Consider the following 27,489-nt stretch of genomic DNA (forward strand, 5'->3'; position numbering starts at 1 on the left):
TCTATTTTTTAACCAACTATGCCCTGCAGAATGTTTTTTTCAAATAATTTTCACTTTTTCTTCTATTTGCTAATTCATAAAACTATTCTAGTCAAGGTGCAGCTCCTTTAAAAATTTTATATGCCCCACAGAGTACATAAACTTACTTTCCTTAATCACTTGTGTGGCCACCCAAGAACCAATCAAGACTCCACAGAGTCTGAAAGGCCACAAAGCAAAGAAACTATTTAATCTACAACAAACACACTGTTATTGGAAAATATTCTTCAAGAAGCACTTCTCCTGAGCTATTCTTCTAAGACCATGCCAACTTCTAAAATCGTGGAGGCTGCTGTAAGTGACAGCAGGAAAGCACAGAAGGGTAAAAATGAACAAAAATAACAGACATGATTTAAGAAGTCAGATGGTCAGACAAATGGAAATATGTCCAGGGATAAAATTAAATTCAAATCTTAATCAGAATATATGTTAGCTATTGTCACTGTCCTCATAAGGAAACAACAGTATAGAGAAGCAGAGGTTATAGCATGCTAACATGAAGCATGGGATTAACTTCTCCAAGTATAAACCTGTACTTGTGCTAGTCACCTATCTTTGTAGTGAGTGAAAATGAACAGACAGGAATGGTGTACATGCCATGGAAGGGAAAAGTGTAAACTGGTTTGGCAATATCAGGTCTAGAGGTGCCTGGTTTTTATTGAATTTAAAGGGACTCCAGGTGCACACAATACACACACGGTCTCACTCACACATACCCCAGTGTTAAGCAAAACAAAACCCACTCTGAACAACATCTAGTGATGAAAAATGTAATCCAAGATTCCTGAAGTATAGGTACCAAACAGGGTCCTAGCAACAAAAGCCTCAACTTGGGGATGGTTTCTTGGCATGGAATACAGAGGCTCAGCACTGCCAAACAGGGAAGACTCCTCTCTGACTCTTGCACCAGTTCCTTCACAGCCACAATTACTCCACTTACCTGCTATAAGGAGCCCCTGGTATCATCAGCTCATGTATGAACCCAGCAGAAAACTACTCTAGCCAAGACACAGAACTCTGCTCATGTTTTAGTAAGCCTAAATCATCTCATATTCTAGTCTCCTTTCAAAAAGGCAAGTAATTTAAAAGCTGTCCTGTACGTTCTATGTAGGAAAAGATTTTATGATGCAATTCCTCTACCCATTTTCTTTGAAAGGCTGAAATTTGAAGTCATACAGAAGAAAAAGCTTCCAGAAGTCACTAGGTTTGTAATAAAGCATGCATATTCAATGTTTTTCAACAGAATAAAGTACCTGTTGACTTGACCAAGAAAGGCAGTAATTTGACTGCAGATACTGTTACCAGAATGGATTATGATCACTAAGTCAAGCATCCCACACAAAATATCTACAGCTCTAAAGATGTACACATACTAGAAACTATACTAGGAATAAAACTTGTCAGAGTAATGGCAATTATGTCTCATGTATTTGTAAATAACTGAGGCATTTATGTGTTCCCATACATAATCCTTTAAGGTCTTGACTATAATTGAATAAGTACACTGCTCTGCAGTTCTGCAGCATCCTTCATTAGGAAACACTGAAGTACTGAACACACAGCAGCATAACACGTTAGGTCTGGAGTTCTTTGCACTCCTAGGCATAAAGCTTAGGGATAGCAGAATTTATACAGGAACAGAGTATGTAAGAAATCCTGGAGCACTGGGAAAACCAGAACCAATAGTCCTCAAAAACAGGAAGAGAGGAGGGCAAGTCAGAAAGGGAGAGAACTGGGGTGGTGTTTGCATTGCAGACAAAGTAAGACACTTCAAAACCCAAGGAATTAATTTTAAAAGGCAAGGCACAGCTTTAGATAAAAAGTGCTAGAAAAGAGCACTGAAATTTCGTCATCCCCCCTGCCTCCACCCAGGGAGTATTATCCCCATCTTTAAAAACAGATTAAACAGATTTGTGACTTGGCCAAGTCCTTTTGGCAAGCGTGCAACTGAGCTGAGAACAGACCATGTTTTTTCCCAACACCCAATCTTTGTTTAAACCGATGGATCATCCCTTAAATCCTCCTTCTCCTACAACCACTTTAAGAGGCAGAACACCAGGTGAAACACACATTTTCAAAAAAAGAGAGATTACTTAATTAAATAAGACTGAAGTATTTCAATCAATTGTTGTACAGGAATAGCTGCTTAAGGAGCAAAAATGTAGTGGCTGTGAAGCCTACATGGCAGCATCTAAGATGTGCACATATATCTAAAGCTCCTTTAGTCATAAACAAGAGTTCCTCTTTCAAGACAAGTAGTTGTCAAGCTACTAAAACTGTTACTCACTTATGCCTGATACTTATACCAGAGCAGAAGAACCTGCAAATGTCTGAGCAACACACAGCTGGAGGTGCTGAAGAGTAAGAGTATGTCCTACCTGGTAGCAATAATAAAGGACTTTTATTCTGTTTATCTAAGTTATATCTGCTATTTTTAATGAATTACACCCCTACATTGTTGCATACCAATGTAACCAAATTGCAAAAACTTTGACTGGCCCCAAAAAAGGTAGATTACTGATTTTTGTGGGCTTTTTTGTTTTGGGTTTTGGTTTGTCTTCTTTTTTTTTTTTTTTTTTGCAATAACAGAACTTCTGAGAGGGAAATACACGACAAGTACTATCTTCACTTTTATTTCTTGTCCTATTTAAATAAAGAGCACTACTGTACACCATTCACCTTGCTTTACTTTAACTGCATTCCTACAGGCAGGTGGCAGAGTTCACAATAACCAGATCAATACCATACAACAACCATACATACCCTCTATGGCAGGGTAAGGACAAAAAGTATGTAGTTTGGTTGCGTAAACCAAACCCAATCTGAGGTTTTCTGAAAATACAACAGCCATGACTTGAGAGTGGTTTCTTCTGTTTAGGTTCAAATTCCAGACCTTTTTTTCAGTATTATTCTGTGATGTAGCTTTTCTAGACCATCACACTTTCTAAAAGCAAAACCTCAAAAAGGAAAAAAAATTAACCTGGTACATAATGCACTATTTCACTGTGCATCACTCTGCTTTCAGCTCCAGTCCTTCTCTCAAATACCACCAGAGCCAAACCAACTTTGAGGGCAGTAACTGACATAATACTGAAGTCTTCCAGAATAAAAATGAGTGTTGAGACCTGTCTTCTGTTCTGCAGCCAAACTGACAGTTATGTTTATAAAGTGTTGAAAAAAGCAACCTGCAATCAGCTCTAAAGGGGTTCTTCTGCAGCTACAGAGAGGAACATTCTGCTGAACTCTTCAAACAATTAAACTGCCCCTCAATGAGCAGAAATTTGCAAAGCTTTCCTGGACAGACATATAAAGCAAAATCCACCTCAAAAGGGAAGTGACATTTGCCCAAGTCAGGCTTCCCCAGCTTTTCACCTGAGGATCATTCCTCCCTCCATGGGGCTGTAAAAACTGTCACAAAGAAAACTACTGACTGCCATACATCCAAATGATGAATTACAGACTCCCCACTTTCCCAGCCCACATATCTTTCCGCTGGACCTTCCCTGTACCAGAAGACCATTTGCTATTTAATTTCGCTCATGCACAAATACTCATTGCTATAAAACAATAAATTTATGTACTGAAGTTTGAATGTAGGGCTGCAGATTTCTAAACAATTTCAGAAGCCGTGTGATTCTTTCAAAATTCCACTGCAGCATCAACTTGTAGCAAAGCTAAAAATATGGAAATAACTTCCATGCATACACTACTGCATAAAAGAACTGCAAACACTAATTTTCACAGTACTTAACATGTTTCCAATTAGACTAGAAAACCAACCAACATTTGAAAGATACAGATTTTCAGAAATACGTATTACATTGAAATGAAATGTTACTTTCCAGCTACAGAAACAAATTTCCTAATTTCCATACACATGCAAGGCATTAGATTATACTTCCTTCAATAATGACAAAAAAACTTCTGTCCTAAGAGAATTTACTTTTTTTAAATCCATACGTTACTACAGGAAGCACCATAAAAAATACTGCAATTACGACAGTATCCAAGATGGTCCCTAAGCTGAAGTTACCATGCATCAGAAGTAGCAGCAAATACTGCTACATAATTGGAGCCCATTTTCCCCATTTTTAATTCAAACATCAAGTAATTTTATTATCTTAAACACATTCATCCAGAAAAGTAAAAGACTAATATCCCTGGTTTAAAATCCTATTTTTAAAAAATGTAATTAAAAATTGAGAAGATTAAAATTTTTAGATCTGATAGACATTGTAAGAAAACGAGTGCACGGCCATAGCCTCATCCTGTACTATAGTAATATGTACACTTTTCCAGTATCAAGAGAGCAATATAAAGGTTTTAAGTCAGAAAAATTATAAACTAACAGATACCTTAGATGATAAAAAACAAACTGTGTAAAACAATGGTTTTTAACATCCTTCCCCTCAAAAATAAGCAATCAAGATTTTTTTCCTACATGTTTGTCATGGTTTACAGAGAGTAAAAAAATGTTCACTAGATATTTTTAAACTTCCAATTCTTTAATCATCACTGGGTATCACATCATAGAGACCTTAAAAGCACTAATTAGTTCAGTGACAAAATTATATCTTACAATCAGTTTGTCTCTCCTGAGAAAACAAAATTTTCTATAAAAGTGTCACAAGAATCAAAAGTCTGCCACAACTGTAAAGGCAAAGACAGGACACCATCATCTGATGCAGAAAGCTTGAAATGTGGTATGAGCCCTTAAATTCTTTGTCACTGCTCAAAAAAGCCAAAACACAAAGCTTACCAGAGAATACCATAAACTAGTTATCAACTAGTTGAGTTTGAAGCTTTTTCTGTGGTGAAGTGCAAATGGGGACCATCAGTCGTACAAACATTTTGGAAGCCACTAAAAATGGTGCAAGAACAGTTTTGTTGCTTTTCCATTCCAACCCTTTGTTCACAGCAGTCACCTCTAACTTCCTTGTTTGTTTTTTATTCTTCTGAGGTATGTGGATAGCAATCTCTATGAACTTATTCTCCTCACAGAAGCAGTGTCAGATACATTATGAAGTTGTTTTTTTTTCCTTGCAGCAGGCAGCCAGGGGCTTCTTTGCTAAACGTAGGGCTTGTTAGGCCACTCAGAGATCCACTCTCTGGCTCTAGTGAGAGAACTGGCTAACAGGGAACCTAGAGGTCCCAGAGCAAGTGTAAGGAGATGGCTGGACCTTGGAGCCAGGATCAGAAATTAGAAACAGTGACTAAGCCCTTTCCAGAGCAGAGAATCTTTAGATCAGCTCATCAAACACTGATAAAACTGCTACTCAAGATACACTTTATCCATCTTACTTATTTCCTCCCATCTGGTAATGGAAAAAAATGGGCTTCTGACTGGACAGAAAACTAATGCTGAGCCTGCCTCCCTCCTCCTATTCCAAGGGATTGTTTTTCAGGCCTACCAGTAAACTAATCTGACTAAACCTGCCTTTCACACTGTTAAATGAAATAGTAAAAAGTTTACAGAAAGAAGAGATATCATAGTTAAGTAGTGAATATAGACCAAGTCCCAGAGGATTAAGTATAAGGTCATTTTATCTCTCAATTTCAAATTGAAAATAATCAGACTGATCTCCACAGTTTCAATGACACTACCACATGAGGTACCCAAGGACTGCATCCTGAAAAAAACAGCACAAAAAAGGGGCCACCGTGGTGGTAAACACAGCAGAAATGTTACAAATACAGAATCAATATCAACAGCAGAAAAGAAGGAGAGAAAAAATAAAAAACAAAAAAAGACACAAAAGGCTCAGTGCTTGACACTGAGAGGAAAAAACATCTCAAAAATAAACAGCTTGGAACACAAACTAAGTAATTCATGGCCTATGCTGAAGAGGGGGCATGTGCTGGTCATATGTTCAGCGTATGTTATTGGCACCATCCACCAGCATGTTCCATGTTGTAATAGCTTAAACATTTAAGTTTGAAATGTGCTGCCTTCAGGGATGACATGATCTGGGCAGCCCTGATGAAACACACACCACTCAAAATTAATACATGCTAATTTTGGCTTGCAGGTTATTTCTCCATGCTCCAAACAATGCTTTGCTTGGCACCAAATTGTTTGAAGAGCTTATATTAAATATAACCAGTGGTAGTGTGAAGCAACCTTTAAAAGCAGTAGTATCAGTTTATGTAAGTCTATAAAAAATGACTATTGTAGTATCTGTGATTCTTTCAGGCAACTTTCTGCTTGGATCTACACCACAGATTAGATGTGCATGCCTTTAAACTGCAGAAAAGCAACACCCTTAGTTGTGCACAACTTTTCAGTGCACCCCCAGTCTCCAACATACGCAGTGTGTGACATGATGCAGCCCACTGCCCAGATGACAAGGTGAATGCAGTGGTCGTAGCTTTAAGACTCAAAATATAAGGGGGGGGGGCGGGGGAGGTGAATAATTCAGTTGGAGTTCAAACATGCAACTTCAAATACCTGCTTTGTGTAACAGCCAGATTTGCCTCTCTACTCTACAGTCATTTCTAACTTCTGTGAAAGTTACACCCAGATAGTTGCTTCTAGTGGTGACACTTAGAGATCATCTGAGAAAGGATCACCACCTTACTACTGTGTGCCAATTTCTGAGCATATCAGCCCTTTCTGCACTCAAGCCAGTGGCTATGATTAGATCTATTCACTTTCTTTTAAATACCCATCCTCTAGTATTTTTAATTCTAAATGCCCTAGAGCGATTTCGCTTTCCTTTGTATTTTTGTATTAAATCATTACATGCACAAGCCAAATCCTATCTGCATTTAGAAAGAACATCTTTAAGAGGGTTATTCTAATGACTTAAAGATGGTGTGAACCATCACACTACAAGTAACTAGGGACCTTTTGGATTTAAAAATAAAAGTCTCCTTCTTGCAGTGAAGAACATTATCAGTCATTCTTCCTCTCTCTGTATCAGACACTGTCAGTATGTTCTCAGTCAGCAATTCATTTGCCACAAAATATCCCTATAAAAACACAGGGCAGTCATATATATTCTTTTCTTTAAAACTTGCAAAAAGCTTGAACAAACAGCTACCACAAAGACAAAGCAGTTCTAAGTGGGACAAAACTGCCTTAGTGTAACACATCCAATAACCAGCACTTCTTTAATCAGAGCCCAGGGACCTCCAAGTTGAAATGCAATGTCACTGCAACAGGAACCCAACCCCCATGGTACTCACCTGTACTCATCTGAAAGTAATTAACCCTGAACTACTCAGACCTTCAAGGTAAGAATTTTAACTGGAAGAACAAGAAAACGACCTATCTGTATTAACATCAAATGTTGGTGCAAAAAGAAAAAAGTTGCAGACACAGCCATTTACCTAGATAAGGTACATAAATATCAGTATAAAAATGGAATCAGAGTAAGTATTATGAAAGCAACCAAAAACACATCCTGCCTTCTCAAGTCTTCCCAAACAAAAAGAGATTTCTGCAACACATTTCTGCACTGACATGTCCCATGATAATTTCCACAACCATGGAGTTTTTCTCCTAATTTCAAAAGCCACAGAAAAGCCTGATTTTTACAACCAGCATTTCTGATTAAAACTATCAAATTCAATTCCTCAGACACACCTTCCTCAGTCTCTTCTCCCTGACCATTGTCCTGTTAGTTCTCGGAGTAGTCAAAGGCACACTCTCTCACACTATGGTTATTTTGTATTCTATATAGCCATGCTTTTCAAATGAAGTTCAATTATTTTATGGCACACTTCTCAGCTACCTTCCAGCCAACACAAAGAACACACATACCTGAATTCAAGCAATGTTTACTTCAGCTACTACTAAGGCAAAACAAGTTTAGGTTTAGAATACTAACCTTAAAACTTCTTCAGAATCTTATTTTATTCTGACTGAGGGCTGAATTATTTACATTCACATGCTTTTTTCTTTATTTTTTCTTTCATTGTTCGCATGCTTCTTTTATTTAAAGGCTTAAAAACACCCATTCTGCTGATAACCTTAGATATTAGTGAATAACCTCACACAAGAATCTTGAATACTTACTAGCCCACAACAGACCAAACTTATTTATAACTAAGCAGCAAGCTGGGGTTAGTGATCTCTTCCAGGCTCAACAATCTTCCAACCTCAGAATAACCACACCATAACACAAGCCGAGTTATTTCACTACTGACAGAAAAGTAAACATTTGTGTACCAGGGTGTGCTTACAGCTGATTGCTCTGGCTGCCTGGACTGCAGCAGACAGTAAAACCTATTCACTACTGGCCAAATTTCATGAACAAAATTTACAGTCACGATCACAAATGCATTTCAGAATTTTTAACTTGCATCTTTAAAACAGAGACAGGTGGAAGGATCTGAATTCTTCTCAACTGTGAATGAGGTTTCCAATTTCATCTTCAGACAAGTTTCTTTAACATTTAATTAGTGCCAATTTTTTTTTCAATTTGAAAGAAATATTCCCAGTATCCTATGATGCAATTACGGAAAAAATACTGCATAAGAAAATAGTAGTTTAACCCACAGAAAAAGCTTCAGAATGAGAAACAGCTCAGAAAATTAAATTCTTTAAAAGTTCTAACAGCATTCAGGGAGAACCTCAGTTATATGAAGACAGTTTTTTATCAGAAAGCCTGGGCATTCATAGAATTGGATATTTGAGCAAAGACAAGTAAAAATGAAACATTTCCAGAAAAGCCTGTTTTGTTGTCACCTTGCTGCTCACTGTTTCCTCTATCTCATTCCATTCCTCTGCTTAACCACCCACAAGAAGATGCACAGTTTAATCAGCTCACAAGAACATCTGCAGTCACTTTATGTATTCTGTTCAAGGAACAGCACTCCTCCAAGAGCAGCAGTCCTTCAAGAGGAAAGAAAAAAGCAAAGGGATGAAACTAGTTAGGAAACTAAGTAATGATACAGCAAGAAATGAGCCAGGTTTGTTCCAGTCACTAAAGAAGGTTATTCTGTCTTGCCAGGGTTCACAAGGCATTTGAGCAGTTAAAAGGTTCAGGAATTTGCTGATAATACAGACTAGCTGCATTTATGGACAGACCAATACCAGGAAAAGGTTTTAAAAACAAAGACTTGAATTTCAGTTCAAGAGGATAAACAACTGAAGTTCTACTGTGGTTTCTACCTATTGCATCTCTTTCCTGTGTTGCTAAATGTGCCTGTCATCTGAACATTTCAACTGACATACTGTGGTTCTCAGGTCCAAAATGTTTGTGATTATCAGTACCTAGAAAGCTGAATGAGTAACACTAGAATCAACCAGAAAATGTAGAGCATGCCCTAAACTCAGAATTCAGTTCTGCATTCATTTCAGAACCCACAGTCCTAGCAGAGAGTAACCACCTTAAACTACTGCATTTATTCTTCAGTTCAGTGATGAAGCTACAAAAGTGCTGCCAGGAAGAAGGTTGTACTCTAACCCTTTGATGGTATCATGAAGTCGGACTGCATGAGGATGAATTTCATCATTTTTTGAGAATATTATTACCCAATCTAGTAATTTTCATAAAGTTACTTAAGAACAGATTGCACACTCTTCAAAGCAATGTTTTTGTATCACTTGAACAACGTGACAGTTCACTATTTGGCTGGCAGCCCCAATGCTACTGAAGAGGGAATCCACTTGGAAAGATGAAAGGGCAGAAAGGACCAAAGACATCAAACCCCTCTACACAATAGAAGAATCTCCTGGGACAGGTCTACACACACACGAAAGGACTTCAGTTAGTTACCTCAAAACAAGGGTATCAACCCATGACCATAAATACAGAACAGGCAGAATACCTTCCTGTAGAAATTTTATCTGAACCTAACCCAGCCACACCCAGAATATTCACACATGGAAGGAAAAGAAATAAATTGCTTCCTTTAACACATCCTTGCTCAATACATAATTTAATGCTTACATCTGTAGAAGTTATAAACAGGATCTTTATTGATGACAATTTCTGTCATTCACACCTACTAATTTTTGTCAGTATCCAAGTTCACTGGGTACCTCGGACTAGAAATGAAGGGCACTTTGTTAGCATGTGCTCCTCCTCCAAATGATTGTTTTTCTGAACTGTTTCACCTCATCCCCTCTGAAGAAAATTTCAGAGTGAGAAAACAATCAAATCAGACCAGGAAACACATGCACAGCTACTTTCAGGTCTGCTACCTAAGTAGTTTGAGAAGGCTGTACTAACTAAACTTATTTCTTGACCACTAACACAGGTGGTCTGCTTTTACTGCCCTGTGTAAGAAGGGAAAAAGAAGCTCTCTCCCAAATGACAACTTCTTGGCTTTTTAGGTATCTCTGCATCCTATCAAAGTGACCCCAGTAAGACAATACAGGAAATTCAAATCACATCTGATCTATCTGCACAATCAAACTTCAACAGACTGATGTATTTTCTGAAAAAATACTGTGAATGTATGCAGCCCATCCAATAAAAAACATTTTTAAAACAAAAAGGTTTTTACAGTTTTCTTCATACAGATTTCTTATTTCAGGCAGATGATACAATACTGCACACATCCTAGTCAGTCACCTGTCTTACAGGCAGTCTGACTTCTGAGATAAAACGGTTCAGGGAGGCAGAGGAGGTGCTACAAAAAGAAAACAACACACAATTTTTACAAGGGCCATTTACCTCCACTATATTCTCGATGCGTTTTCTGACAGCAATATACTTCAACCACCAGCTGGACTAATGACCTATGGAACAAAGACTACCTTTAAGCAGGTGACACAATTACTTAGCATATGGAAGGAAGGCCACACATTAATTCTTTCCTCTGTTGTTAGATGATCCACAGCCAAGGAACTCGGACCTATTTTTCTCCAGTGCCTTTGTCTATGTGTTCACATGTACGCAGAGATTTTTAAAAAGGGCCAGAAAGCACCTATTAACCAAAGGTATGACACAACTGAGTCATCTCAGCATCCAGTCTAATTAGATTCACTTTTTTAAATTTTACTTTTAACTTAAATACTTAGCATGACTTTTTATCAAAAAGCATGCTGTATCAAAAATGCTGAGGACTTAAACGTTTCTATTGCAAGTGCTTTTTTTAATACACCAAAACTCTTTTTGGCTTTCTACTGTTCCAGACCTTTTCCTTTCCATTTTTATTCCATAGAGCATAACAGCTCTTACAACTGCAGCTCCTTAATTTATGATTCCACAAGACACAGCAAGCTGACTGTTGCCGAAAGTCTGTGCAGGCCTATCACATTCTTCATGCCAGCTCCACTGCTTGCCAGACCTCTCTAGGAGCCACTTCAATGCAACAGAAAACCACCCAAAAATAGCAAAAAAGCAGACATCAGCAGCTTATGGAACATCTGATGAGCTTCAAGGCCAGCACAACCTGCAGTTGGGTGCACTGCAGAAAACAAGACCTGCCATGCTCCATTCCTGCAGCAGCGAAGCAGTGAAACACTAGATTAGCTCAGATACTCATGGAAGCACAGCCCATGTTCCTAAAAGTAAGACCCCAGATTCTTCTGATTCACATTTCCCAAGTTAAGTATCAGAGTCAGAGCCTCCATGCATTCCTTAAGGATAACAATTGTATCACTTCTCAGTCTCAGCTGGTAAACTTGAGATGATATTCAACTTCTTCCAATCTTTTTTGAAGCCTCCCAGCAAAAAATTTCCTTTCTCTTCACTTAACAACTACAAACCACACTCCTATTCTGCTCACATCCCTAAGCAGAACACATTGGTCTACACCCTCAGATGTCCCATGTGAAGACTGAATTCCCCCCCCTCTCATTTTCCTAATCCACACATGGCATTATGCTAAAATTACTCTCTTTACCACTACTGGTTTTTTCTTGATTAAATAATCAGCTTGGTTTAGTTCAAACTTGAACTTCTCTCCACACATAATTCCGACTGAGTACATTCATCCTTCTCTAAGCTTTACTGTTAATCTTATTTAAATCTCTCTCCCTTCATTGCTACACAGGCCTTCCTCACCAATCTAGAAATATCAGAAGATAGCAGTAGTACCTAGGGAGGGAAATTCTTCAGAGTCAGCTTCCATCATTTATACTTTCCAACTATTTTTCCTGTGTATTTACAACACTGACACTGCCATCAGCAAGCTGGCCAGCCACCCAAGCATAAACACTGTGTATAAAACACAATTTGTCTTGTCTACTCAAATTATATTCTGCCTAGAACACCCCAAAAATGTCCACGGGACAATAAAAAATGATACCTCAAATTTTTCAGCATGTATTCCTAGTCTTAAAGAAAGCCTAAAGAAAGGCTTAAAGAAAAAAAGCCAACAAAAAACTGTAAAACCAACAAAAAACCCCAAACAGATAATTATCAGATTGTACCTTCAAAAATCAATCAGACTTTTACTGCAGAAGTAGTAAAACAATGTACCATACACTCTGCTCAGATACACCTCAGGTATACTTTTTGTACTTATGAAATTGATGTTCCAGTAGAAGTTAAACTCATTTCCCAGCCATGAGATGAAAAAAAGGAAGGGAAAGAAGGGTCAGCAACTCATCCACTCCCATACTGCAACACCTCAGTAAAAAAAACATCAGAATTTAAAAGCAGCTTCTGTTAATGTGTTTGTTTGTCCATATCATCTCTGAACCAACACCACACATTCATCTTCCTTTCTTTAAGTGACTTAGGAACCCTGAATTTTATTTCAGTACAAAATGTGAACACTTCTATTACCTGGTAACCTGACTTCTTACCACCACAAAAACTAAGAGGCTTGTATCTCATGAGTTGTATCTTAGATTGATTTGAAGAACAAGTATTTTTCAAAGAATCACTTTATATTTTACCAGAATTATCTGTGAGACCACGTTGTACTCCAATATGAAGACTCAAATGTTAATGAACAAAAGCACAAAACCATTTTCATGTGAGAACACTGCTGACAAGTGTAAATAAACAAATGCCCAATTTGATGTTTGATGCTTTAGCAGCAATCTTCATTAAAAACACAGCCAAGTACCAACTTCTTGTTAAAACACATAATAAAAAAACGTCTCCTGCTATAAGCCAGTGGGTGATTATTGAAAAGGGACTTGCAAAGGAAGGAAAGGCTGAACAGCTAAGAAGCTTCACCTACACCTACTTATTTGTAGCCTTAAGCCATGAAATACAAAGCATACCTAAACTGCACCTGACTACAGCAGCGTCTGACTACAGCAAGGCATATTTTTTTGTTTAAAGCACCCTTTCCAAGAACAGATCTATTTTTGATCAGCAGAAGATGGTTGAATGGAGACAGCACCATTCTTAGTAAGCTAAAAATATGTGCTTACTTGAAAACCAAGTTTAGTCTACAGCCTCTGGGCATTTATACCTGTGTGTGATCCCTTAGCAAGCCCTTTCAGTACTCTTACTGATCCCCACAAAAGTATATATACACCAACCCCATCATCCTGGATTCTGTTTTGATAAGACAAACATACTGACCTCCTTAAGGTCCTCATCCTCACTATTTGGGATTTCCTCCGGCCTTCAACTCCTTTCAGCAATCAACCGCTTCTGCTCTTACAGTTCTGCATGATTCTTTAAGATAAATTTTGATTACAGACCCACATGAAGTTCCAGCACCCCGTGGTACTGGTACAGCTCCTCTGTTTCCACACAACTATCATCACATCACTCTGCTCTGCCACACCATCTCAGCACAGGCAACTAAGGACTTTTTAGTCATGACTTTCAAATGCACTCTACTAACACTTTTCAAAACAGCATCCTACCCTGTAGATCTGGCCTGTTTTAGAGTCTTTTTAAATTTTTTTTACTATGTTGGCCAAGTCAAATTTTTGCCTACATTATTTGTGAGGATCATATTTACCAATATTGATATGATCTGTAAATATTTATCAGGAACTGCATTCACATTTACCAACAGAAGCATCACGTAGCAATCAAGTATGTTTTTCATGATTCAGCACCAAGTAGCACATTGTACTAACCACCCTGAGTATTCCCAAAATTCTGCTACTAGAAATACAATTAATATTTTTTTCAGTATGAGGTTATAGTTACATGAAACATTTTACATAGCTATAGTTATCTTTATCCCTGGAGAGACTCAGAATGCAAATGGACAAGGTGCTAAGCAGTTCAATCTAATACTGAAATAATTTCTGCTTTCAGCAGGGGTTTGACTAGAGGTCCCTTCCGTAATTCTTGATGTAAAACCTTAAATTAATGCTTAATTAAATCCAGTCAACTTTACACTAATTTTGTTATGCTTCATAAAACTATGATAATGACATGTCTCTGATTTTTTTACTTTACCACTCCAATTCCACACATGCTCTATTCCATATGCATCTTTATCCCCATGAGCTGTCTTCCTCAGGCCAGAGGAACATTTACAGTTTAGCACAGACATCACTGTCAGTCTGCTCATATTTTAATTTTATTTGGTGCACATGGACACACAAAAAGGTCATGTGTTCATATAAAGAGCAAGACATTCTGAAATTCTGAATATTGAAAAATTTACTCCCACAAATACTCAGCATACAAAAAGCTGATGCTTTGTAAAAGTTTATGATTCACAGTAGCAATGAGAAGGACAGAACAACAGAGCAGCACATGGAGAGCTGCAGCAGAATTATCCAAAGACACACAAAACAAACAAGGTCTTCAATAACTTTCTTCATCCCTATAAAAATGATGTAATGAAAAGATCTGGACTAGCTCTTCAGGTAACTTCCTCAAGCCTCAGCACCCTTCAGTGATAAAACAGCACTGATGAACTCTAAACTGAAGAATAAAACGTTTACTTTTCTATGTCATCCAATGTGGAATAGCTGCAGAATAAATATGGTTCCTCCCCTCTGACTGCTTTATCTAGGTCAAAAAACTCCTTTAAGGCAGGAAGTCACAGGAAACAACTGTCACTACACATCAACTTTTTATGAAAACAAGCAAGACACTAGACAAAACCACCACCTTCCCAATATTTCAGTATGATAGTCCATGAAAGACATGAGCTTATTAGTAAACACAAGACTGTTGTGAAAACTCTTCAGACTGTGAAAGAGAAGACCTTACACTACCATATGACAAAATCAGGGTAAATTATGTAAATTGGGCTTGAGAGGTCTTCAGGACACTGGTATTTACTGAAAATAATAATCTTATTTTAAATATTTTAGGCATGACTGAAAAAAATATTTTTCTTTGAGCATGAGAATTACACATGCTCAAAAAAACAACAAACAAACAAAAACCCAATAGCAGCACAATTCCTCTGAAGCAGAATTATTCTCTAACACATTTGCCTTTATGAAGGACATATATTTACAGGACAATGTAATTTCCTGATTATAAGCAAATTAATCATACAAATTTATTTTGAAAAGCAAGGGTAAAAGATTAATTTGCTTTATTAACTTATTTAACTTACACTTCTTAAACAGCAAAAACTGTCTCTTCCTATCTAGCACATTTCACGACTGATTATCAGTATTTTGATTTAATCTATGCAAAGAAAAGAACTATTTAATTTACATATCTTCTACCTCACTATCATAAGTAAAGGTAAGAATCTCAAAACTCTCAACTACAGATTCTTAGAGCAGACACTTTTAATACTGCCATTGTACCTTCAAACTAAAACAACACTCATCGTGCCTCTGTCATGGAATTGCAACTTTACAGACAATAAAGAAGCCATCAATTTTTAAGATGATTTCCCAGTTTATAGTATTTCATGTAACTATAAAAAGAATGTACTTACTCCTATAGCAAACAACAGATGTAAGAACACTGTAAGCTCAGTAAAACCATAGATCTGAGTAAGGAGGTTTTATATACACATCAATCATACCAACACAAAAAGCAAGGCAAGTGGTAATTAATCCAAATATAAAACCACTTAAGCTTCACTTCAGCTACCTGATTGGTCTGTGACAATTTGCAATGCTGTTTCAGTAACACAAAAAACATCCAGTCATAAGGTAAGTGCAATTGAGAGGGACATATGAAAAAAAATTAGATCACAGCAGCAACTGTAACACAAATTATAAGTACAGAAACTTTATGTTCATCTCTATTTTCATTTCAAATAATATGCTCTCTACCTTCTTCCTCCCATGTTCCTCTTCAATCAGATCTACTGAGCTTGACATTTAAAAATCCTACTTTAAAGTAGCCAAGAAAGCACCTATAACATAGCCCAGTTAACCTTATCAGTTCCTATGGCATGGGATAGTGTCTGCTAAAGAAAGTAAATGAAAGTTTCTGGAGTCTTAGGAATAAGTCAAATCCAAGTCCAACATTTCTTAGTTTTATGCTTAGAAATGATTTCCAAGTATATCATAGTTTTGATACGAACAGGTATGAAACTCCAGAATACTCCTCTGAACACAAACCAGTCATAAAGTCTCAAAACCATTTCAGCCAGCTGTCTTCCTCAGGAACAAATGTATCTTTCAGAAGTCTTGTCAAGAAAGAGAAAAAGCAGGTGCCAGTTGGGCCCGAGGTATTAACCTATACTTACAAATGTATTCCTTAAAAAAAGTGTTTTGATTTCTTAGAGTATATAACTTTGATATTAATAAAAAAATCTTCCAAACATAAATCATAAGCCACAAAAAGCAAAGAACATTCTTCCTAAGGTAGCAAGTAACACTACCTAAGGAGACATTATGATCTGTTAACTTCAACTGTTCAGCCAAACTCAAGTTGTTTCCAGTGAGAAATTTTGAACACGTGTGCAGCCACAGCTCTAACTCATCCACAACTTCGTGTGTAATTTAAGTAACTGCAGTAAGATGACAGAAAAAAGTATTCAGATACATCAGAGGTTGCATTCTGATACAAAAGAGAATGCTATAGGTAATGGTAGGAATACAATAGACAATGCCAAACACAACAAACATTTCTGAGAAACTTACTGAATAGATACACTTGATTATTCTGAATCTACTGGCTTTCATCAGAAGGAAGGTTTCTGCTACTTACAAGACAGCAGTAACCCCAGTTTGCAGACCAAGACCACAAAATAAATCTAAAAATATTTATTCAGCTATCAGTATACTAGGAAGAAAAGCACAAGAATACAACCAAACAAATTTTTAACTTGCAGCCATATAGGCTTGACTTAGGCTAAAGTGAAACATGCTCAATGTGGTTTACTGTAAGAGCTCTGATAATTAGTAATGTAAAGATGTCTACAAAAAGAATGACAGAATGGGAGAATTATTTCCTGCTTATTTTAACAGAGTGAACTTGATTGCATCAAATTAAATTACCAGGTGTCAAGTTCAAAAAGCTCAACACAAAAAGGTATTTTTCCCCATGTAGGTTCCAATTACACTGCAGAACTCACTGCCCAAGGATACTGAAGACACAAGAAGGTTATGGGGATTAAAAACAAAACCCCTGCAATTATTCTTTAAAAAAAACCATGAAAATGCAAACAGTAAATGGTTATAACTCAAAAAGAAATCAACTCTGACTTTGGGATCCAAAAGAAAAAACAAGGGAAACAATAATTTGCCTTTCTCCATTTTTATGTCCCTCCCTAGGGATGTTACTGCTCCTGGAAGCAGGTAATGGACTCAATGCACCTTTGCACTGACTGTTTTTACATTAGTGGTATCTTGTTTGTGAGTCAAAAATTACTTCCACAAACCCAACACTAACTACTAAAATACAAAATACACAGTTTTGTCCAAATGAACAAGACATTGTCTTGGAAAAAGTCAATCCCAAGATGTCAGACCTTTGTGACTTCAGATCTAAAAAGCACATCCAACAAACCCCAAAATGAAAACAAAATAAAAACTTCTTCAGAACTAAGTTGTATTGAGGAGTCAGTCTGCTTTTTCCAGCTGTATCAGTTACATCTGTCTGGAATCATGCCTCTCCAAAAGCCCTACACAAGAGCTCTGTCAACAACTGCTGCTGTGTCCAGCACAAAAGGTATTTTTCAAGCAGAGTACCTCAAAAGTCAAATATTAATGTTACAATTTACCTAGCAAATTATCCTAAAAATGCTTTCATTGAATTGGGGAGAAATTTGACAAGCGCCAAATGAGTCAATTAAAAGATCTGAGCATTATGAAGTGGACAGTCCATTAATCCTTAGAGATTGTTGTACAAGACTAAGTGAACTGCTTTGATTTGTCTGTATTTAATAGGAGACCCTAACATCTCCCTAATTGTGTGCCTCTGGGTGTTACAGTGACAGGAGGGCTGCTTACTGGATACAAACAAAAAAAAAGCATTTCCCCCCCCATCTCCCATTTTATTCATCTAATAAACTGACAGCTGGTTTGTATATATGCAAGTATGTATGTGAGTCTGGTAAGACCTGGAAAAACAAAAAACACATTTTCCACTGCTCTTATCTCCTGCTTGAAAACTTAAACATTTCATCTGTGGGCCAGGCTTCCCTTGCCCACATTATCATTAAAAATAGCAACCAGAACAGTTACCTTAACTCAGAGTAACTCCATGTCTTATGGTATTTATGTCTGTAGAAGCAAAGGCACCTTATTACAAGCAGCAGTATACTCTAATATTAATAATTTAATTTTTCTAGATATTAAAAGGTGTGTTCTGCAGGAGACAAAGTTATATTTCTCTTTTTCCCTTCCAAAAGCAGGAAGTTCCATAACATCATTAATGCAATCGTATTAAAACACTGTGCTGAAATTTAAAAAAAATTTAAAAAAAAATCCAAGGACACTGACACTGGAACTACATACAACTACTAATGACAATTAAATAAAGCCTATCAAGTCTGGAACTATATTTTTATTTGGAAACATCTGTAAATCACTATTAATTAGAACAGAAATGGACCCTCCATTCTTGGTTTCCAAGATCACCTAAAAATAAACAGAAGGAACAGGCCACTCCATTTTTTTTTTTAAACTTCACCTGCCATTAAAATTTCCAGTGATTCTTTAGTCATAGGCAAAGCATATTACTGGCAACACAGTAGGATTAAACACCACCAACAAAAATAGATCAAGTGATTACTTGAGCTGGAGGTTAGCAACCATCAGTCTTGATCTCATACCAAAACTACTTCCTTTCTAATCATGTTTCAACTGTTAAATAATGTTTACATTATACCAAAGTAGCTAAGTTTGATTCTTAAAATCCGGGAGATCATCTTCAGTGTGACCAGTGAAATCTACAATGAAACTCAAGAACAGGGCTACAAACACTATTAGTCATCAGTAATGGCTTGCTATAAGCAGATAATGTCTACTTTGAATTTGCCTGAAGATTCTTGTGTTTAAAATTAAAAAAGCTTTGCAAATAATGAAATTACTATTTCCCTATACAGTATCAGTATGACTTTACTTTTACAAGCAGACGTTTAAAAAAAAAAAAAAAAAAAAAAAAAAAAGAGAGCAATAAAGCAGCACTGAATCTTCATCACCAATCTAACTATGACCCTGTAGATTTTGCCTGCCCTTCAAGCCAAAACTCATCCCAATGCCTGATGACTAAAGAAATCCCAGTTCACCCAGCATACACACTGCTCCATTGTTCCTGCCAGAACTGAAGGTATGCCACCTTTTATTTATGGAAGATCACACCTACATTTTGTAACCAGGAGATAACTGCTTCAACCAGCTTACAGATCCTGAAACCAAAGGCTGGTAGTGTGCAGTCTAAGAAATGGTGTCACTGAACACAGACTTCTCTAAGAAAACACTTGCTTCTGTACCAACACCCACACACACTCGTGAAGAGATTTTAACTGTACAGAAGTTTTCATCATTGTTCAGTGAAAAAGTGACACAAAAAATCCTTCAGATTTGTCTTGCCCCCTAAAAAGCAACAATAGAAAGAACTAAATAGAAAGAACTAAAATAAATTACAGGTCAGTAATTAGACAGTATGAAGAAGCAGTACTTTTTTTTTCCCCAAGGTCTTAAGCATTGAGCACAATGCCACTGACAAAATTACTCGAACTAATTCCAGACTGTTTGCAACCAACACACATCAATGACTTGTGTGCAATTACTGTATATAAAACTGTTTACAAAGTAAAAAAAAATATTTGATCTATATTTCATAGATTAAAAAAAACACATGCCAAATGATTAATAATATTGAAAGGCAGAAAGCAAAAATAGGTATTACAATTAGAGGTCAAACAAGTCATCCAACTGTATTCATGATTATACAACTCTACACATACTGGCACTGTTAAACCCTTTCAAAATAAGCATTTCCTAGAAAGCAGAAAGGTAGCAAAATTTGATTTTCACAGAGGAATCAGGTTGGGAAACTAACATTGTCAAAGTGGAAAATACATCATCGACATCCTGAACACAGCTTAAAAACTTACAAGGCATTAAGACTGTCACTAACCATGTTTTGTAATTTTCTGGCTGTTCCTCAGTCAAGACACCTGAAACGTACTAAACCAAACGACTTTCACTTTTCATACATGTCACTACTCAAAACCTAGATTACTTATTTACAGTTCAGCATATCCTTAAACGGAGTAGGTAGGCCTCACATACTGCCCTAGAAAATTATTTTGCAAAGACAGTCAATGTTTGGTAATGGTAAAGGAATGTATTACCATTTTAAAACTCTAAATACATTTGTTGTCATGTAAGGATAGACATTTTAAAACACCAAGACTAGCAGAGGTATTTCACATGGATGATTTAGCTCACCCATAAAAATAAACGTTTCAATTAGGTAAAAAGGCACAAACTATCACAAAATCAGAAGGCAATCACACGCCTAAAACATCCCCCTGACATTCTGCAAAAGCACGAAAGCTGTTACAAGATTTACTCAACACTGATCTCAAATTCAGAAATCCCAGATATGTGGATAACCACTCGAGTGGTTTCCTTTGAAGCACGTAAACAATACTCAAGGGTGTATCCCATTCTATTTGCTAATTACAATACCTTCAAGCACTGCTACTGACGGATTTGCACCCAAATTCACAACAGATTCTGCTGCGTGCAAGACACAGCACTGAAGGGGTGACCATTTGTCAACCACCAGCCCCGGGGCTGCCGGGGGCTCACGCTTCCCACCTGTACCACGGGCTGCCGGAGCGACTGCCGTGGGAACGGATCTGCCGGCGGGGCCCAGAGGAAGGGCACATTCGAGGACTGCGGACGGAGATGCCGGTGCCCGGGCGGCAGGGAAGGAGGCCTAAGGCAGCTCCCGCCTGTGTCGTCAGGTCGGGGCCGGTTCCCCGTCTGTCACACACCATGTGCCACCCAAAAGGCAACGGGGACAACTGGCGCGGATGAGCCGCGGCACCACCCCCGCCACCGCAGCCAGTCCTCCCGGGAAGGACGGAGCAACCCGGCGCGGCGAGGCGCCGGCGGGTGGGCCCGGGCCCGGCCCTGAGGGCCCCGGTGTGACGGGGGGAGAACGGCAGGCCCGGCCCCCGCTTTACTCACACTCGGGGAAGCTGCAGCGGCGGCGCCCCCCGCCTCTGGAACACGCCGTCCACGAAGACGCCGTTCTTGCCGAGGCAGCGCAGGTAGAAGTCCCCTCCGCCGCCGCCGGTGGCAGCTGCGGGGTCCCCCTGAGGCGGAGGCGGCGGCCCGTCCGCGCCGGCCGGTGGCGGCGGCGGGGGAGCAGCGGTGAAGATCTCCAGGTGGCGCCGGGAGATGAAGCTGGAGTGGCCCATGCTCACGTCCACCGAGCCCTGCGACGAGTTGCGGCCGATGGTCACCGAGCGCTTCTTCATGAGGTACTCGAACTCCCGGCCCTCCAGCCTCGCCACGGCCGCCGCCGCCGCCGCCATCTTAGCGAGCGAGGGAGCGGGCCGCCCTCCGCTGCGCCCCTCCGCCCGCACCGGCCCCGCAGCCGCAGCCGCCGCCAGACACAGGCAGGGAAGGGGACGGCAGCTCAACCCAACCTGACGCAGTCCGCCGCTGCCTGATGGACGGCGGCGCCGGGCCAATGCGCGGCCCGCACGCCCATGGGGCTATGGCGGCGCGGCCAATGGCGAGCGGCGCCGAGGCCAGCGCCGCGCAGCACGTTCGAATGTCGGAGCCCGAGAACACGGGAAAGGCCGGAAAACACGGAGCAGACCCGGGCGCCGGGGAGCGGAGCGACCCTTGTCCCGTCCCCCCCACCCCGACCGTGGCAGGAGAAGGGCTGCGCCGAGCCCCCGCCCCTGCCGCGGCGCTAGCAGCCCCTTCCCGGCCGGCCGGGAGGGAGGGGAGGCAGGGCAGGGCAGGGCTGGCTCAGCCCGGCGGGGTTGGCCTGACTGCCATCTTCCGCCCCGGAGCCCCTTCCTGCCCAGGGCCGGGGCGGCGGCGGAGCCCCGCGCCTCAGGCACCTGCGGGAGGCTGGGGGGGCTGCGGCCACCCGCTCCTCACGCAGTCCCCGGTGCGGAGGGGGCAGCACCCGCCCCAGGCCCCTGGAACGAGGCCGCCGGCACCTCCCGCAGCCCTCGTACGTGTTTTTCACCCGGCAGGTAGCTCGTGTGGCACACATGCCTTCCGCTAGCGATGCGGGAGGGGGGAATAATCGAGAATAAAACAGTGACTAAGAGCACCCAAACACTGCTAGAGGGTCGGCCACCCACCTAGCAGGTAGTTTGAGGCTCAAGTGGAGCCTTCCACCGGAAGGAAAAAAAAAAAAAGGTTTGATATATCCTATAGATCTGATGCCCTTTTAAGGGTTAAGTTTAAAGCTAGAGGTAGCTCCCGGTCTTGGTTTATAGTAACCACGTAAAACAAGGACAGTGCTTTAAGTTTCAGGTAAATCTGTCTGTAGACTTGTGCACACAACTGACTCGGCTTAGCCCTGCTTTTCTCATAGGAACTAGGGCACAAAAAAGTAAGCAAGCAATCTGACACCACAAAACAGAACCAGACACCCCACGGCTACAGCAGACTGTTTGTTACCCCTTCCCGAGGGCCACAGTGCATGGGAGAGAAAATATCAAAGGTTAACAGCATGGGAAAACCCGATCGAGAATCCACATCAGTGGTTTTGACTTCAAAATATAACAGGTTACCAAAAAGATGACATCAATTGTACTCGGTCTGCCAAACACAGTATCTGCATTGAGAATTATTTTTTGAGATAATTGATAATTTGATTGACAATTTGATAATTGAGAATTATCAAAATTTTCTAAGAATGTTTGCATGCTCCTCTCTAAGCATGACAGGGACCGGGCACTCTGTCAGAATGGCGAATAAACAATTAAAAAACACTTTTGTCTATAAACTGTGGAAAGGGTACTAAAACATCTGTACACAAACATAAACACTCCAAACACTTCATTTTAACAGTCCTGATAGCCTTACCATATTTTCAAGCGCTTTTTGTTTAAGAGCATTTTTCTGTTGTTTATTTGGGCTTTTTTACAATACTGAAATTCACTGTTATTTATTAATTCAGAAGACATTTGAATACTTTCTTCACCTGTACACACACGCTCTGCAGGCACTGAAAATCTTTAAAAATGTTTTTATGCTCTGGCCAAAACCAATTAACTCTAATGAACATGTAGTAAATTTTAAATTCAAACTTTTGTTTTTAAATATCTGAGTCAACAGATCTGTAACTATTGATATATTTTGTGTATGATTAGGAACACAATGCCTGCTACCTGCAAAGCTATGGCAAACTTTGTTTTTACCCTTGGGATTGTATCAGTGTTTGGTACAAGCAGATACATCACAGTTCCACGCTGGTTAAGTCAATTTGTATGACCACACATGCACATCAGATGCAGTAAAATATAGCAACAATTTAGAGCTTTGGTTTCTTTTACAGAAAACTTTAGTTAAATCTTGCCCACATTTAGGTATTTAGAATCAGACTTTCTTCTATACCAACATATGCTTGGCACAGAAAATGTGGAGCATCAGAGAGCCAGTTATGACTCTGATTCTCAGCTTTTTTTTCTAATTCCTTGGCTCTGCTGCAGCTATAGAAATGTTGTGCCTGCTTTGCTAACCAATCAGTTTGGGATCCTCAGGGGTATGCCGGATGAGAATTACCAGTGGATTTCCACCTCCTAACACACCCCCACACCTGCAGTATGGGAGAAAACAGACAGATTGGGAGAGCAGCCAGGTGAACTCCCATCAAGCCAGCAGCACTTTCCACCACTCCTGTGGTTGCTCAGCTCATCAAAGTCAAAGGCATTAACACTACTTCAATATTTTCTGTTACGTGAATTACAAACTTGTTAATTCACATTAATGCATTAACACTGTCCAGTACTAAATGCAGAAGGCTGATATACCTTCCTGTTCTTTTTGTAGTGGCACAGCATAGAGAACACACCTACTGACACAGAATGGTGAACAGCTTTGTAATATACACTGAAATGACTTCCCAAGCAGCCTATGGTCAGTATGCTACACTATAGAAAGTGACTGAGCAGAAACAGAAAGTCCATTTACTTTTGTATTACCAACATTCTAGAGCAAACAACAAATCCCACTGTCAGAAGTTATATTCATTTTAAGAGGACAGGTGAGATCTTTCTGCCCATGTTTTTCTAAACTGGTGCAGATTTAGTCACTTTCTTTGTACCCACACAAAATTGCACAGTTACAGGTCATTCCAACCTGCCCACTTGCAGTTCTGTTCTCTGTTGTATGAAATAGGAAACAGCAGCTGGATGTGGTGAAACAACTCGTGCTTAGACAGAATTCTCCAGTGCTGTTCTGGGTTCTCCAGAAAGCTCCCTGAACATAAACTGGTCTTGACACTGGAACTGCATAGCAGGTATGTACTATTGCACACACTGCTCCTCCCTGCCAGTCAAGGGTAAACAAAAGCCACTCTTCTCTGTCTGTCTGCTTTGCATCCACTGTGACTATTGAGGACAGAAATAGGGCTCCAAGTTACTGCCCAAAATTTAATCCGAGGCACCTGAAAGTGAACAAAGTCACAAAGTACTCATTGAATTCTCCCACTTCTGGCCCTTCGAGTTAAGTTATTCAGTCCACATCGAATTATGCAGCAGCACCTGACTTCATCACAGTAATTAAGAATTAGCAGATATCACCTTCACCATCTAACATTCAAACAACCTGACCCAAGTTTGACAGAAATGTGTAAGTGCTGTGTAAAATATTATTAATACATATATATTAATATATATTACATTAATACTATTTCATTTGACCACAAATGACTAAATATTTTTAGGCATGTTCTTTTTTTTTCTTGAAGCTCATGCTATAGCAACACAAGGGTGTTCACTTACAGTCTGCCTGTGCTTGGGGCTAGGTAAACTGTCGTATTACCAAGTTCTCTTTCTTCAGTTTTCTTATTAGAAATACATGCTCAGTACAGAGGGCTTTGAAGTTCTAAAGCACACTTCTCAAGATGCACATTTCCCAGATCTAAAAGCATGTAATACTACTAGAAGAACGTAATGAATAATCAAGTAGAGTAAGTGACCCTAATTGCTTACTTTGACACAACCAGCACTAAACAGCTTTTAAAAGCCACTAGGAGCTATCCGTAATCTTTTTATTACAGGAAGTGTAACAAGCTTCCAGTAAGATTTTATTTTTGTTAAACAAAACCCAAAAAACTTAATTTGCAAAACCACAATACCAATTTTATGCGTTTTAATGAGATGAACACTTTCAATACCAAAATCTACAAAACTGAATGAGGAAAGATTTCACAAGTGGATATCTCTGCCTCTGACAAACACACTTTTTTTCCTAATTGCTAGGTGAGAAGCCCCTTGTAAGCAGTAACAACTTCCTCCAACACACAGCCTCAAAACCACTGCCTTATACAATCACATTTTTCAGTAATCTCAATAACCATACTGGAGCTATACATGTTGAAATGTAATGATGTATGTAAAACTCATGCTGCAGTTTAGTCAGAACCTCACGAATGTGTTTGGTCCAGAGGAAAGTGTTCCAAAAAAGCATCGTGTAAGGACCACAAAAGATTAAAAATGGCTAATGATCAGGATTGTGTGAAGCTCTGTAGTTACATACCTAGCCAGTCCCTGAAGTGATTTTTAAATTAATCGGAGAAAACAAAGAACTGTACCTTTAAAAAAAGGTTGGTCTGATAAGCTTTTTCCTTGAAGGGTCTTTCAGGTCTCTCAAGGTAATGGACTGGAGAGCTACTCTTGAAATACTATTAAAATACCCCTAAAATGCTTCAGAGAATACTCTTAATAATACTCTTACAACCAGGTTAACGCGGTTTTGGTTTTCTGTTTTCAGGGAGAATGGGGAGAAGAGCGAAAACAACCATTTCACCTCCACCAGGCACTTGTTAGCCTACTCCTAACTCTTCAGAGAAAGCAAACAGCGCTGTACAGCTCCAAAACACAACAATTTTACCGGTGGAAAGGCTGCCGGGCGGAGCGGGACCGCCCTCAGCCGCCTCTCCTGACAGGAACCCCGCGCTGCCCCTCAGCCGCCCGCCCTCCTTCCCAGACTGCCCCGCGCCCCATGGCGGCCGCGGCGCTGACTGAGCGCGGAGCCTCCGCTTCCCGGGGATGCGGGTGGAGCCGAGCTCCGCTTTCCGGGGAGGGGTGTTTGTAAACACTGCGAGGGCCTCCCTCCCGGCACCGCCCCAGCCTCTTCTGTGAGGGAAAGAGGATTGTGAGGGAAAGCGCTTGGGGTGTTGTCAGGATTATTTCATATTTTTTTGAGGGCACACCTTCACCCTCAAGCGGTCCATGGAGGCCAAGAGTCGACTCGCCCAAGAGAAAGTTTCCAGCCCTAACAACGCCTCGGTTTCTCTTCAAGCAACAGCAGACAAACATTGAAGCCTTAAATTGAAAGCATCCCAATCCACCCTCAGAGGGTAATTATTCATCAAGCAGCTCGAAATCCCCACACCACAAAATGAAAGCCGCAGCAGCATTATTCTGCGGTAACTGGAAACGTGAAACCCCCATCAATTTACAATTCAGCCTTGCCTGACACAGGATCTTTGCCAAATAAATAGCTAACTAATCATCACGTTCCTGTTATGTTTAAAACCGTAATACCTTGGAGAAAATTAGAAGTATTCAAAAGCATTTTTTGTTACCCACTTTTTAAACAACAAATCTCTACCACTACAAAGTCTTGAAGTATAACCAGAGAAACTGAACCTTATCAGTTGCTGCAATTACTGTATTTAATGTTGATCGTTAATTACTATTAGTTATGACCACATTTAAGCACAATTCTACTGTTAGGATTCTTCATTGAATTAATTAGCCATTTTTTGCCATTTCATGCTCATCTCATTGCTTGGTCAAGAGCTGTATAACAACTCTTGTTTTAAATAAACACTTTAAAGTACCTTTTAAAGTACTCCAGAGACAAAAATGAGTTTTTCAGTTTTTGCTGTCAAAATGTATCAGTTCTGTAACGTAACTGTGGAAAGCATATTTGTGGCCTTTTAATTCTTTCAGAGTTCCAATTGTATAATTTTACTCTATGAATTTTGAACTGAATTATTTTACCCAGCTTTTAGCACTCCCCCATCACATCCTTTA

The 27,489-nt window shown here is 39.6% G+C and overlaps 1 protein-coding gene and 1 long non-coding RNA gene across 2 annotated transcripts in view; one reads left to right on the forward strand and one right to left on the reverse strand.

Moving 5' to 3' along the window:
• The window catches only part of FOXK2 (forkhead box K2), a 44,850-nt gene extending 22,917 nt beyond the window's left edge, over positions 1-21,933 (reverse strand). Inside the window, exon 1 of the mRNA XM_071763948.1 lies at positions 21,440-21,933. Within this exon, the coding sequence (XP_071620049.1) occupies positions 21,440-21,789 (350 nt within the window). The 5' untranslated portion in view covers positions 21,790-21,933. The remainder of the gene's footprint in view (positions 1-21,439) is intronic.
• On the forward strand, positions 20,938-27,319 carry LOC139805496 (uncharacterized). Its single transcript, XR_011729843.1, has 4 exons — positions 20,938-21,522; positions 24,623-24,743; positions 24,950-25,075; positions 26,219-27,319. It is a non-coding gene; the product is annotated as an uncharacterized lncRNA (long non-coding RNA).
• The last annotated feature ends 170 nt before the right edge of the window (positions 27,320-27,489 follow it).

The sequence above is a fragment of the Heliangelus exortis genome, chromosome 20, assembly GCF_036169615.1.
Source record: "Heliangelus exortis chromosome 20, bHelExo1.hap1, whole genome shotgun sequence".
NCBI lineage: Eukaryota > Metazoa > Chordata > Aves > Apodiformes > Trochilidae > Heliangelus > Heliangelus exortis.